Source organism: Aquarana catesbeiana, linkage group LG03, assembly GCF_042186555.1.
Source record: "Aquarana catesbeiana isolate 2022-GZ linkage group LG03, ASM4218655v1, whole genome shotgun sequence".
NCBI lineage: Eukaryota > Metazoa > Chordata > Amphibia > Anura > Ranidae > Aquarana > Aquarana catesbeiana.
Window position 1 is genome coordinate 249,726,709 of NC_133326.1, and position 14,539 is coordinate 249,741,247.

General features: G+C 43.9%; 1 protein-coding gene across 1 annotated transcript in view; it reads left to right on the top strand.

Annotated features, from left to right (window-relative positions):
• ARID2 (AT-rich interaction domain 2) overlaps positions 1 to 14,539 on the top strand; it is a 140,309-nt gene that overhangs the window by 10,149 nt on the left and 115,621 nt on the right. Inside the window, exon 3 of the mRNA XM_073619956.1 lies at positions 609 to 706. Coding sequence (XP_073476057.1) covers positions 609 to 706 — 98 coding nt within the window. The remainder of the gene's footprint in view (positions 1 to 608; positions 707 to 14,539) is intronic.

The following is a 14,539-nucleotide window of genomic DNA, read 5'->3' on the forward strand; positions in this document are numbered from 1 at the left end:
CGTATGTGTGGAATGTCCTTCATGCATGTGTCCCCCCAGTATTGGGGTGCCCGGAGTCGTGGCTCCCGCTGTGAGAATAGATCCCCGGTTCCATGTTTGGGGGGGGGGGGGGTTCCGGTATGACATTGGTAGGCCTGATCCGGGGGGTGGTAGTAGCAGTGTGAGGCCGCGCTATGCCCCGTGCTCTGTACAGCGGGTAGACTCGCCTGCGCTCACCACTTCCCCTACAAAGTCAAAATTAGCGGGCAAGGCTCAACATCGATAATCGTCCTCCGAGCACGGCGCCTGAGAGAGGGGGGGGCGGGGGGAACAGGAGGCCTTACATCCCCTCTACACCACTCCGCCCGGGGAGCACAGCGTGTATGCTGTACCGGGACGGATCGCACAAATACTATATATTGCGGTTATTATGGATGGTTCAAATTTTCCGGGGGCGTGTATTTATGTATGTATGAGGCCTCCCTCCTTCTCCCCGGCCCTGCTACAGGGCTTCCCTCCCTACCAGTGTGTGCTGGGAGGGGGAGAGGGGAGTGTCCACACATCACACACTGTACACAACCTGACGCTCTCACCTCCATTATCCTCCTCTACATCTCATCTGTACACAGGTCTCCGAGAAGAACCAGTGGGCAGAAATAGTAGAAGACTTCCACTTTCCAAGGGGCTGTGCAAATGCTGCCTTTGCTCTGAAACAGTATTATTTGAGGTAAGTTGGAAAGAAATCTTTTTTTTTTTTTTTTTTTAAAGGAAGATTTCTGCAGTGTTTGCCTGAAAATATGTGAAAATGTTCAAAACATATTTGTCATTCTTGTATTCTTATGTTGTTGGTGCCTATCAGGAAGTGATGGATGATACATTTATTTGTAGTGCTTATATCATTTCTATCTCCTTCTTTTGTGGGAGTTTGGGTGGTGGAGCTGGCACACTTCTGCAGATCAGCACTAGAGAGAAATCATCCCTTGCAAAGGAATATTACTTGATGTTGCTTTTCATATTTAATATTACTGGCACTTTCTTATTACTATAGGCCAAAGTAGCAGAGATATTTTGTAGGATACAGTAGTTGCATGCATTGAACAGTCTTTGATATGGAGGCTGACTTGTGTATGTAGAATTATGTAACGCTGTCATGCATGCTCTGTATGTTGTGCATCTGCATTTGGAAACTCTTTTTACAATGCATATTGATTAGCGTACGTTGTTAGTGGTAGAGTACGCTGTTAGTGGCCTTGGATATAAAGCAAAGGCTGTTCTATCCCTTTTTGAAGTTTTTAGTGTAGATCAGTATTTTGTACAGAAGTTTTTGTGGACAACTATTACTCTTTTTCAGCAACAAGGTAAATATGGTCTTGGTTATTTCTGTTTCACACCATATATGTAACACAGAATGGCTACTTAAGTGTAAGGGCAGCCATACATGGTTATTCACCTCAATACAGGGCACTTGCACCCCTTTCCTGCCCAGTCCAATTTTCAGCTTTCATTGCTCTCACACTTTGAATGACAATTACTCAGTCATGCAACACTGTACCCATATGAAACTTGCGTCCTTTTTTCACACAAATAGAGCTTTCTTTTGGTGGTATTAAATTACTATTGTTTTTTTTTTTTGTGTACTATTAATAAAAAAAGACCGTAAATTTTGTGAAAAAAATGCCTTTTTCTTTGTTTCTGTCATAAAATTTTTCTAATTAGTAATTTTTCTTCATAAATTATGTCCAAAATTTATACTGCTACATGTCTTTGGTAAAAATAACCCAAATTAGTGTATATTATTTGGTGTTTGTGAAAGTTATAGTCTACAAACTATGGTGCCATTCACTGAAAATTGATCACATATGATCAGGCCTTCAGTACATCAGGTGAATCTCATTTCTTGAGACACTAAGACCCCTTTCACACTGGGGCGCTTTGCAGGTGCTTCAGCGCTAAAAATAGTGCCTGCAAAGTGCCCTGAAAGAGCCGCTGCTGTGTCTCCAATGTGAAAGCCCCAAGGGCTTTCACACTGGAGCGGTGCGCTGGCAGGACGATAAAAAAAGTCCTGCTAGCAGCATCTTTGGAGCGGTGTATACACCATTCCTTCACTGCTCCTGCCCTTTGAAATCAATGGGGCAGCGCGGCTATACCACCGACATAACGCTGCTGCAGCAGCGCTTTGTGATGGTTTTAACCCTTTCTCGCCCGCTAGCTAAAACGACGGTAAAGCGGCACTAAAAATAGCGGCGTTTTATTGCTGACCCCGCCCCAGTGTGAAAGGGGCCTAACAAGTCAGGAAAGTACAAATACCCCCCAAATGACCCCCTTTTAGAAAGTAGACATTCCAAGGCATTAAGTAAGTAGCATGGTGAGTTTTTTAAGTTGTCATTTTTTACCACAATTCTTTGCAAAATTTAAGATATTTTTTTTTTTTTTTTACACAAAATTGTCATATCAGGTTATTTCTCACACACAGCATATGTAACAAATTACACCCCAAAATACATTCTGCTACTCTTCCCTAGTATGGCAATACCACATGTGTGAGACTTTTACACAGCCTGGCCACATACAATGGCCCAACATTGAAGTAGCATCTTCAGGTGATCATTTCTCAACCACCTATTACACTTTTGAAGGCCCTGGAGAACCGGGACAATGGAATTGCCCACAAATTGACCCCATTTTGGAAAGCAAACACCCCAACGTATAATCTGAGGCATAATGAGTCTTTTGAACGGTTCATTTTTTCCAGAAGTTTTTGGAAAATGTGGGGAAAAAAAAAATGAAAACACGTGTTTTTTTTTTTTTATTTACACAAAGTTGTCAATTTAAAGGATATTTCTAATACATAGCATGTATATAGCAAAATTTACACTCCAAAATACATTCTGCTACTCTTCTCGAGTATGGCGATACACAACTTGGCCACATACAGAGGCCCAACTTTGAAATAGCACCTTCAGGCATTCTAGAAGCATAAATTACACATCTCATTTCATTCCTACCTATTACACTTTTGAAGGTCCTTGAGCACCAGCCCAGTGGAATTACCCACAAAATGACCTCATTTTGGAAAGCAAGCACCCCAACCTATATTCTATGAGGCATGGGCTGCAAATAGGTACTCTGATGTGCTGGAGACAGGTACTCGGGTACTCATAGGCTGGTGACAGGTCCTCGGTTACTCTGATGGGCTGGTGACAGGTCCTCGGTTACTCTGATGGCCTGGTGACAGGTCCTCGGTTATTCTGATGGCCTGGTGACAGGTCCTCGGTTACTCTGATGGCCTGGTGACAGGTCCTCGGTTACTCTGATGGCCTGGTGACAGGTCCTCGGTTACTCTGATGGCCTGGTGACAGGTCCTCGGTTACTCTGATGGCCTGGTGACAGGTCCTCGGTTACTCTGATGGCCTGGTGACAGGCACTCGGTTACTCTGATGGCCTGGTGACAGGCACTCGGTTACTCTGATGGCCTGGTGACAGGCACTCGGTTACTCTGATGGCCTGGTGACAGGCACTCGGTTACTCTGATGGCCTGGTGACAGGCACTCGGTTACTCTGATGGCCTGGTGACAGGCACTCGGTTACTCTGATGGCCTGTGACAGGCACTCGGTTACTCTGATGGCCTGTGACAGGCACTCGGTTACTCTGATGGCCTGTGACAGGCACTCGGTTACTCTGATGGCCTGTGACAGGTCCTCTTTATTGGAGGGGGGGGGGCAATCAGTGTGATTGGTGTACACTGTAAGCGGTAACGAGATGTTACGCCAATCTCCTCACATATGATCGGTGTGTGAGGAGGAGAACACGGTAACATCTCGTTACCATGGTTTGTTGACATTTAGTGATCGGCTGTGAAAGGATCACAGCCGATCACGTGGTAAACAGCCGCCGGCCAGTGGCTGTTTACCAGCATTGATGATGAGCAGTGTTCGCGGAAACACGCCGCCAAGGTGTACGCGCAGCGCTATCGCGAGCATTCGCCGTGCAAAGTGGGGCTGTACCACCTGTGATCGGCCATGACTTCAGCATCGAAGGAACAGGGATGCGCGCACACTCCTTGTTTAAATGGACGGACATCATATGACGCCCACCCAGAAGGAGAGCCGCGCCGCCTGGCTGTCGTATGACGGCGGGCGGCAAGCGGTTAAGGTACATTTTTATTTTGTTGCGGTTGTAGAGTGGTGTGTGGTATAAAGGATGATTCTCGAAAGATTGAGCAGTAATGGACAAAAATATCAAGAATTTTTTTTGTATCTTTTACACTTTAGGAAAAAAAGAAAATCCCTTGCTTGAGACTTTAAAAACAACACAAGTTGAGAGAAATAAAAGCATTTATTATTGCACATAAAATTTGATCATACAAACATGTAATGATCAGTTAAACATGACATAACAAAAAACAAAACAACAAAAATGTAACAAAATTGCTTAGCAAGCACAGAATTGTATCATAAATACTCTCCGATTAGTGAAAATCTCCTGTACCCAGAGTTTCTTAACCTGACAGTGGTGATGGCTTTGTTACATGTTGCAAAGCATTATTATCCATGTCTGAAAAATGCTTGTTCGCAAATAACCAAAATTTCATTGTTTGGTCAGCAACATTTAGCCTGGGTTCACACCAGCGTGGTCTGAGATCGCATGTGATTCGCACCCGCACTGCAGGTGCCGATCACATGCGATCTCTGACCTACAGTTGTATGGCTGAACTCGCATTGGATTCGCACAGATAATAGTGCAGGGATTTGTTTTTCCCCGCACTTGAATCGGATCGCATGGGTGTTCTCACCTATGTGATCCAATTCCTGTGCGAGTTCGCACTGCGATCTGTGTACTAAACTGGGGGTGTCCATTAACTTAATCGCGCTGGTTCCCGCATCGCATTAGTGTGAACCCAGGGTGAAGGTACACTTACTGCCTCTCCCACTCTCTCTCAGGTGATTGTCAGAGCCAAGAGTTAAGTCAGCCATACATAAATCAAAATTCGGCCAGTTCAGGCACTGGCCAAATTTTGATCCATGTATTGGCTAGTCGTACACCAGTTGATCTATTGATCAACTGGTGTACAACCAGCCTGTTATGTTTTTCCTGAATAAGTGCTGCTGGCAAACACTGATCATTGTATTTTGCTGGGGGGGGGGTTCCCCGCTGTCAGAATACAGTAGCTCAGCAGGAGTGATTTTACACCTCGCATGTGTGGATGGTGGAATCTGTTTATTTTTTCTGTTCAACCCTCTCGTTGAACGAAAAGATAAGAATTATATATGGCCTGCCTTGGGGTTCATTCACACTGATGCTCAGCCTCGTATAGTGCGAAGAGCAATTTCTTTACTCTTCTCTACTACCCCTGAGCTGCATGCAGGCAGGCTATGTAGGTGAATGGGAGTGCATCAGCTGTATGGACTCCCCTGTACAGTCAAGTTTTTGTCAGGGGCACAAACCTGGATGCACAAGCTGTGCCCCTGTCAAACTCGACTGTGCAGGTGAGTCCATACAGCCAGTGTGCTCCCATTTACTTATGTTGGCTGCCTGGACAAAACAAAAAAAAAAAGTAAACAAACCAGCACATCACGATCTACAGGGCTGAGCATCTGTGAATGAGCCTTAACACTTGGCTCTGTCACCTAAAAATAAAGAAATAAAAATAGTTGTAACATACAGACATCAGGAAGTGCCTTCACATACCTGCAGTTAACTCTAACTGCACTCTTTTATATGGCAGAATGTAGGGATGTTATGAATGGGCAAAACTTTGGTATAAAGGTGAGCTCTTTCTGCTTCTCTCCTGTTCTGCCAACATGCAAAGCATCATAGTGACGGGATAGATGGGGTGTGGGAGGAAACAGTAAAGCGCAGACACTACCCAGAAGGTGTTGGTCCTTTGTGTATTCAGTATGGCCCAGCATTTGGGAATAGAGCTGCTACTGTTATGTGCTGTATCTAGCGTAATTACAGCTGTATTAAAATCTGCTTTTCAACTTGTTTCTACTGGCAAGCCTATAATGAGGCTTACCTGTAGGTACAGTGAATATCTCCTAAACTTTTGGTGTTTAGAAGATATTCACAGTGGAATCGGCCAGTGACATCGCTGGGTCATGCACATTGCTCTCTGAATTGACAGCACCCTGAGTATGCCGTCAATTCAGAGCGCTGTGCTGCGGCTGTGACATCATTGCGGCCTGGCCATTCAAATTGCTGGAGCCTGCGAACCCGGAAGGAAGACTGGTTGAAGATGGAAGTACTGTCAGCCATAACTGTGCACCGCTTGTGGGCTTCGGTTTAAGGCAAGCCAGCCATGATGTACTGTACATTATGGCTTAAACCACCCGGGGGCCCATTTATTTTTTTTTCCTTAAAATTTAATACCACCTTAACAGAGAAACCTCCTTATAATTGTTGTTGCTGCGTGATAAATTGAAGTGGTAATTTTAACCCCGTTCTTCTGCTCTTTGCGATAATAGCACTTCCCTGTTTCAAAGTGGCTCCTTACCCTTATAGGGTCATATGGAGCCACTTTTTTATGAATTATCCCAGGATCTGACTACAAGGTGACATATTGGCACTGCCTGCACAGGAAGCCTAAGAGGCTGACGCACAAAAGGCGTGCCTCTTCTGCTCCTCAAAGGGAAGTGATTGACTGGTTTCCCAGTCTCTGCCTCATTAGTGTCTGACAGTCACTCCCCTTGGAGGAGAAACGGAGGCTGTGCCTTTGTGTAAAGTCCAAGCTGCCTGTGCATATTGGTGCAGGCAGTATACCCCTGATAGCGTACCCCTGCAGTTGTAGAATTTTTCTAAGAACAAAAACTGATGGGAAAGAGGTTTGTAACTTGTGAATTTGAGGGCAAGCTTCCTCACCTGGAGATTTGTAGTGGCAGTGCACAGGAACCTTGAGAAACACAAAATGTTAGGGTCCTTTCACACAGGTGTCATCAGTTCAGTCACATTTTGTGCAAAAAGAAAACCGATTCATAATAAAGTTACATCCGTTTATATCGGTTTGCACATCATCTTTTTTTTTTTTTTTTTTTTTTTTTTAGTTCAGCTCAATTTACATCAATTTTTGCATTGTGGTTCATTCTGGATCTGTCTGAAAAACTAACAGATGGATCCAGACAGCACGCCTGTGTGAAAAGGCCCTAATTGTTTCTAAGCTGTGTAGGGAAGTTTATTCCCCTGTTAATATAATCTATACAGATGTTTGTTATAAAAGTTGAGGGTTTAGTGTTTAAAGCAATTTGTAAAGGTAAAATGTATTTAGAAAAAAAAAACAAAAACATGTCTATACCTGCTCTCTGCAATGGAATTGCACAGAGCGGCTGCGAACCTCCTCTTCTCGGGTCTCTCACTGGTGCTCCTGGCTCCTCCTCTCTCTTTGTCCAGTGCCCAATGGCTCCCTGTGCCCCTGCAAAGCCAGTGAGACCCAGAATGAGGGTTAGAGAAGAGCTGCTGATGTGCACAGCCATGGATCGAATGAGGGCTCAGTTAAAGTGGATGTAAACCCGAAAATTTTTTTTTTTATATCATACTGTAGATTATAAGATTTTCTATCATTTGAGCCCAGTCTTGCCACACAGAGTTAATCCATCTCTGAGCAATCCTTTTTTATTGTTCAGTGAGAAAAATCTTGACAAACTGAGAAAAACTTTGTCAAATCCTCCCCCTTGCTGTGAGTGACAGGTGATTTACATCTCGTGCACTAGCCTAAGACACAGGCATTATTTTTTAATTTCCTCCCACGCCTTTCTTCTGCTGCTCTGCCAGGATTGGCTGTTCCACACCTCAGCATGATTTGGCATGCTGAAGTCATGTGGTTACTTTCCTGTCTTTTCACTGGATGCTAGAGATCATAGCAGAAGTTCAGCAGAAGTTCAGTGTTAGAAATACACAGGAGAAATGCATATGGACAAGGGGAGTGTAGAGGTGGGCGGGGAGTCTACTGAAATCACGACTCCACCCACCGAGCTCCAGACAACAGACCCACCCACAGAATATGCAGTTTTTCGGGTCTAATAACAGACAGAGGGGAGACATGTGACAGGTAAAGATACATGCAGGAGGCATGTATATCCTTATAGATAACCCCTATGGCAGTAGTTTAGAAAGGATGACATTGGGTTTACATCCACTTTAAGTAAAAGGGGGTTGAGGGGGGGATTCTGATGGCTAATCATTTTTTACCTTAATGCAAGGAATGCGTTTAGGCTTTATAACCACTTTAAAGGAGTTGTAAAAGGAGAAGGTTTTTTCATCTTAATGCATTTTATGCATTAAGATAAAACCTTTTGTGCGTAGCAGCCCCCCTCTCCCCAGCACCCCCCTAATTACTTACCTAAGCTCCATCACTCTCCAGTGATGTTCACGAATGTCTAAACTGTTTGGGACACTCCTCCTGATTGGCTGAGGCACAGCAGCGGCGCCATTGGCTCCCATGGCTGTCAGTCATTCAGCCAATCAGAGGAGAGAGGGGGCTGGGCCAGGGTCAGGGCTCTGTGTCTGAATGGACTTACGGAGCTGTGACTCGGCTACAGTGCCCCCATAGGAAGCTCCTGACTGGGGGGGGCACTCTATAGGAGGGGCCAGGAGCACTGAAGAGGGACCCGAGAAGAGGAGGCAACTGCACAGAGGAGGTAAGTATAACATGTTTGTTATTTAAAAAAAAAAGAAAAACTTTAACCGTTTCCCGATTCAGCTCACGTCTTTTTACGGGGGCAGAATGGCACCCCTGCACGAAACCCCCTATGTATACGGGGTTCCCTTAACCACCAGAGGCGTGCACGGGTGCCCAGGGACCCAATGCGTGTTGTCGCTGGCCACGCGTGATTGCGTGCAGGATAGCCAGCATGGGGATTTGTTTGTGAAAACACACAAATTCCTGTCCTGTCAGGGGAGAGGAGATATATCGTTTGTTCCTAGTAAGTAGGAAGAACGATATCTCTCCTCCCCTAGTCAGTCCTATCCCCATACAGTTAGAACACACTAAGGGAACACACATTTAAGCCCTTGATCACCCCTTAGTGTTAACCTACTAGTGACATTTACACAGTAATCCGTGCATATTTATAGCACTGATCACTGTATAAATGTCAATGGTCTATCCGTCGCAATACCGCTAAAAATCGCAGATCACCGCCATTAGTAGTAGGAAAAAAAAAAATACCATAAATCTTTCCCATAGTTTGTAGAAGCTATAACTGCGATTTTTTTTTTTTTTTTTTTTTTTTTTTTACCAAAAATATCTAGAAGAATACAGTGGGGACGGAAAGTATTCAGACCCCCTTAAATTTTTCACTCTTTGTTATATTGCAGCCATTTGCTAAAATCATTTTTTTTCCCTCATTAATGTACACACAGCTTCCATGTGCTTCATATAAAGTCCCACCCTCTATGCCCCCCTATCCAATGTACACACAACACCCCATATTGACAGAAAAACACAGAATTGTTGACATTTTTGCAGATTTATTAAAAAAAAAATGAAATATCACATGGTCCTAAAGTGCTCTGGTCAGGAAGGGGGTAAAACCTTCCGGGCTGAAGTGGTTAAATCACTTTAAAGCGGAGTTCCGCTTTAAAAAAAAAAAAAAGTCAACAGCTACAAATACAGCAGCTGCTGACTTTTAATAACTGGACACTTACCTGTCCCAGAGTCCAGTGATGCGGGGGAGCGAAGTCCTGCTTGTCTCCCCCTCCTCTCTGCGGCTCCGGCATTGTCACTGTGGCAATGTGCGAGCCGCGCCGTGACTGGCCAGACAATCTGGGATCTGTGACGTGTCCCAGATGATTGCCGAGAGGGAGGGGGGAGAGGTTAACTTGCTTCCAGCGCTGGGAGGAAGTGGAAGCTGGAACCCTCCTAAAAAGTGTATCTGCCCCCCCCCCCCCAAAAAAAAAATTGCATGCCAAATGTGGCATGTCGGGGGTCACCTTCCCTTAAAGCGGAAGTTCCATTTTTGGGTGGAACTCCGCTTTAAGGCCAAACATTTTTGGGGAAAATAATTTCCACTTTTTAGCCTATTATGGGCAGTGTAGCTGTTCATAGATCTAAGGCATTGTTTTGACTATTCTGTCAATAGCACGTCTAATGGGGCGTACACACGGTCGGACTTTTCAGCTACAAAAGTCCGACAGCCTGTCCGACAGCCTGTCCGACAGACTTTCGACGGACTTTCGACGGACTTGCGGCGGACTTTCTAACGAACAGACTTGCCTACACACGATCACACAAAAGTCCGTCGAATTCTTACGTGATGACGTACACCGGACTAAAATAAGGAAGTTGATAGCCAGTAGCCAATAGCTGCCCTAGCGTGGGTTTTTGTCCGTCAGACTAGCATACAGACGAGCGGATTTTTCGACCGGACTCGAGTCCGTCGGAAAGATTTGAAGCATGTTTCAAATCTAAAGTCCGTCGGATTTGAGGCTGAAAAAGTCAGTTGAAAGTCCGGAGAAGCCCACACACGATCGGTTTACCAGCCAGCTTTAGTCCGTCAGCGTCCGTTGGACTTTTGTAGACGAAAAGTCCGACCGTGTGTACGTGGCATAATATCTGTTGGTATCTTAGGCTATCTTAACTACACATGCCGTTTATAAAAGCTAATGCAGTTTTTGACCATGCCAGCCAGTCAAATTGTTGAATATAGAGCTTGTTGTATTGTTTTTTTAGGTTCTTTTCAATTCAATGTATTAAAGGGATGCTAAACAATATCTTCATTTGCTGTTCAGGGACTACATTTCTCTTTGGGTTCTTGTTGGTACTGTGTGCGTTGGAATCTGGGGCTGTTGAAAGTATGGGTCCCTCGCTGGTATATGTTAATATTTGGTGGTCTCACCATCTAGCATATTTTGGGGTGGAGCACAGCTAGTTTGGTTCCTTGCTAAACTGCGAATGGCTTTTTTGTATTGTACTGTACTTTGTACTTTTACAATTATTACTTAATAAAAATGAATACTTCAGAAATAAAATATCAATTCATATGCAAAGTGCTCAGTGCTTAATAAAAAGTGTCCAGTGCTTCAGTTAAATCATTCAACAACCAAAGTGTCCAGTGCATCCAATAAAAATTTTGTGCTGCAGTTCATTCAATAATCAAAGTGCTTGGTGCTCTCCAGCTTCATCAAACCCACTGTCAACTTTAGACATAAAGTGTTCCACAGCAGTGTTCCTTGTCGCCTCCAGTGCTTCTTTCCCCTGTGTCGCCACTTCTACACTAGCGAGAACCAGATTGTTTGACCCACTTTTTTGCTGAAAGAGTTCAAACAGCGCTTTTTTTTACCCCCCAAGGGGGATTCCTGTTCCTTTAAGATCTTTTATCACTATTGCTCAGCATGTTCCCCAATGTTTACATTTAGACCGGCCACAAGGAAAGACAAAAAGAAAATGCCTAACATAGCATAAAATTCTTGATTTCAAACTTGTAATGCATAAAAACAGTTCACACTCGCAATGATCTATGCTGTATCCCAGCACTCGGATATCTATCCTCCCGTGGGCGCGCAGTCCCATTGTATGGGATGACGTTGGTGCCTGTAGCTCGGCCCCTACGCGTTTCATCATACTAATTTGAATTAAAAATTACAAGAATAGATTCTTTTTTTTAAAGCAGAGTTTAGTGTCACTTTGTTGTATTTGAACTCTTTGTTTTTAAATGTGACAATAGGTTATTGCTCACTTCTTATGTTGGTGTCTTCTGCCTGTGATGCCTTTTGGGAGATTTTTCTTCACTTTCTGTCTTTGACACCTGTACTAGAAATGAGGGGAGCTGTTAACAGTGCAGAAGGACACAGACCGCAATAAAAACATTGTCAGAAGTTTTAAACTTGACCCACTTTTCATTATGTATTTACTGGAGATTTTTTTTTCACCACTTTTTTCCCAGACAGGATGTGAGAGAGAATCTCCAAGTTAAGGTCAGAGATGGCAGTGAGAGGCTCCGACCCTTTTCTGTTTTATCCAAAATAGAAAAAAACTTTTGACTGAAGATGGACTTTAAAATGTAAAGGCTAATGCTGGCCATACACTATATGAAAAATTGGCTGAAATTCGGTCATTTAGACAGTTCGATAGTTTTTCGGCCAGTTAATGGGCATAAAACAATAATCGTTGGGACGTTTTTGAGCCGAAAAACCGAAGGACAAGTTTGGAAATTTTCTGCCGAATGATAAATTGAAAGGTTAATGTGTTTCCCGTCCGAACTGTTTGCACTAGGCATATGGAAAAAAACAAACAAAAAATGGATTTGTTTATGTTCACTGAACGATTTATCGGCCATTACATGATTACACTATCGTTTGCTCTCACGGCCGAATGTTCATTTTTTGAAAATGGGTTCGGCCGATTTTTCGTATAGTGTATGGCCAGCATAAGTTCAATTAAAAAGAAAATTGAGGGACAAAAATGCACATTTATTATTTTTTTTCACAGGAGCCAGCAAAGCATTGCACCCGCAGGTGCAATGCCAGGTACCTGTAGGTTCTTCCTTCAGCTCCATGCTGAGGAATGCTAAGCTACATGTTACACCCTAAATACAGATGTAACATGTTGCAAAAGGTGGAGTCAGCTTTCAAAGCTAAAGTTTGTTGATTTTTTTTTTTTTTTTTAAATGGCATGAGGGATGATGGTACTTACCATGACTGAAGTTTGCCTTTATGTCTGCTGTGTCAGGTTGAAATCTGAAGTCCTCTGCCCACAGATATCCCTGCAGCAGTGATCTCTGTGTTGTAAGGATTAATATGAACACCTGCACCTGTGACAGTTGCTTGGCGAGTGCCAACTTTGCCCATCCTTTCCGCCCCTGTACTCCACGCAGATGTTGTGTCTGCAAGAAACAGAGAAACAGCAGTACACTGATCTTCCCAGTGTTTAGTTGTTCGGGGGGGCGTGTCGGGACAAGTATGACTTTTGGAGGACAGGCAGGCTATGCTTCCAGCATAGCCAGAAAACTGACTACGCTGGGGCCGATGTGCTCTCATGCCTCAGTTGGCAATAGGAAAGCAGGGGGACTGGCATGATTTGCAGGTATTTCTCACAAAGCTAGCAATGCAGAGAAAACAGGATACATGGTACTACAGACACATCAGGAACGTGAAACGCTGGGGTAGCAATTACTTAAACCCTTCGAAAACTACCCCACGAAGATGTACTGCTGCAGGGTGGCCAATCTGCACTGAATCACATATCGGATCCGTGATCCAGCTCTTCCGGGTAAGGGGCGCACGCCTACTACCACAGCTGTGCTGTGATTCGTTACATCGCAAGCTGATCAGCAGGTCCCAGCCAATGAGTCACTCGTCAATCGGCGGAGTGGATGACAGGAGAGAGCTCTGTGATTGTAAACAACACATAGACTTGTCTTGACAGGGAAGATGTGCCGATTTTTTGTTTCTCTGCAAAGCAGGGAATACAAACCAGCACATCCCTTAGTAACACACAGCCAGCGCTGAGGACTTCTAACTGTCCAGATCCATGTGCCAAAGGCACCCTCCAACAGGATTTTTCCACAACTATTTTTACTACTGATGAAGGGGGAGTCTCTAGTCTCCCGAAACGTGTTGGCCTCTTTTTATTGCTGAAACTTCAAATAAAATACAAATTAATTACCTCTTTGATCACCGGGCGCTCCTTTATCCTCATTTCTTCTACATTACACGCGGAGTTGACCGTAAGGACGCACACCGAGGTAGCAGCCCAAGCCCATAACAGGGCTCATCACCACCTTTTTGCTAACTGGAGTGGGCACAGACTCCTACTAATTATTTCCCTCCTACCCACACCCTACCAATCTATAACACTGACTGATAGTCAGTCCAGCTCGATTTACACCCATTCTTCTCAACCAGTCTATATTGTTAGCACTAATCACTGTATTAGCGTCACTGGAGATGTCAGTGACAGCCAGTTCCCACTCAGTGTCAGATTGCCCACCGCACTATCACAGTCCCGTTATAAGTCGCTAATCGCCGCCATAACTAGTATAAAAAAAAATGAAAAAAAACTCCAGTATATACTGTATCCCATAGTTTGTAGAGACTTTAACTTTCACGCAAACCAAATATTATATACTCTTATTAGGATTTTTTATCAAAAATATGTAGCAGAATACATTTTGGCCTACATTTATAAAGAAATTTGATTTTTTTATTTTTTTTTTATTTGATGTTTCATAGCAGAAAGAAATTTTTATTTAAAAAAAACAGTAACGATCAAATACCACCAAAAGAAAGCTCTATTTGTGTGGAAAAAAATTATCTAAATTTAGTTTGGTTACAGCGTTGCATGACCGTGCAAGCGCCAGTTAAAGTAGCACAGTGCCGAACAGCAAAAAAAATGGCTTGGTCATGAAGAGGGTAACATCTTCTGGAGGTCAAGTAGTTGAGGCCCCTTTCAGACATGCGTCCCGAATTCCGATCAGGTTCGCCATTGTCATTTCTTCAGGAGGACCTACCGTATTGATCGGCGTATAACACACACTTTTTTTCCCCTTAAAATCAGGGGAAAATCGTGGGTGCGTGTTATACGCCGATCCCCGCTATTTTGTGATCTATCGGTGCAATCGCCGGCGA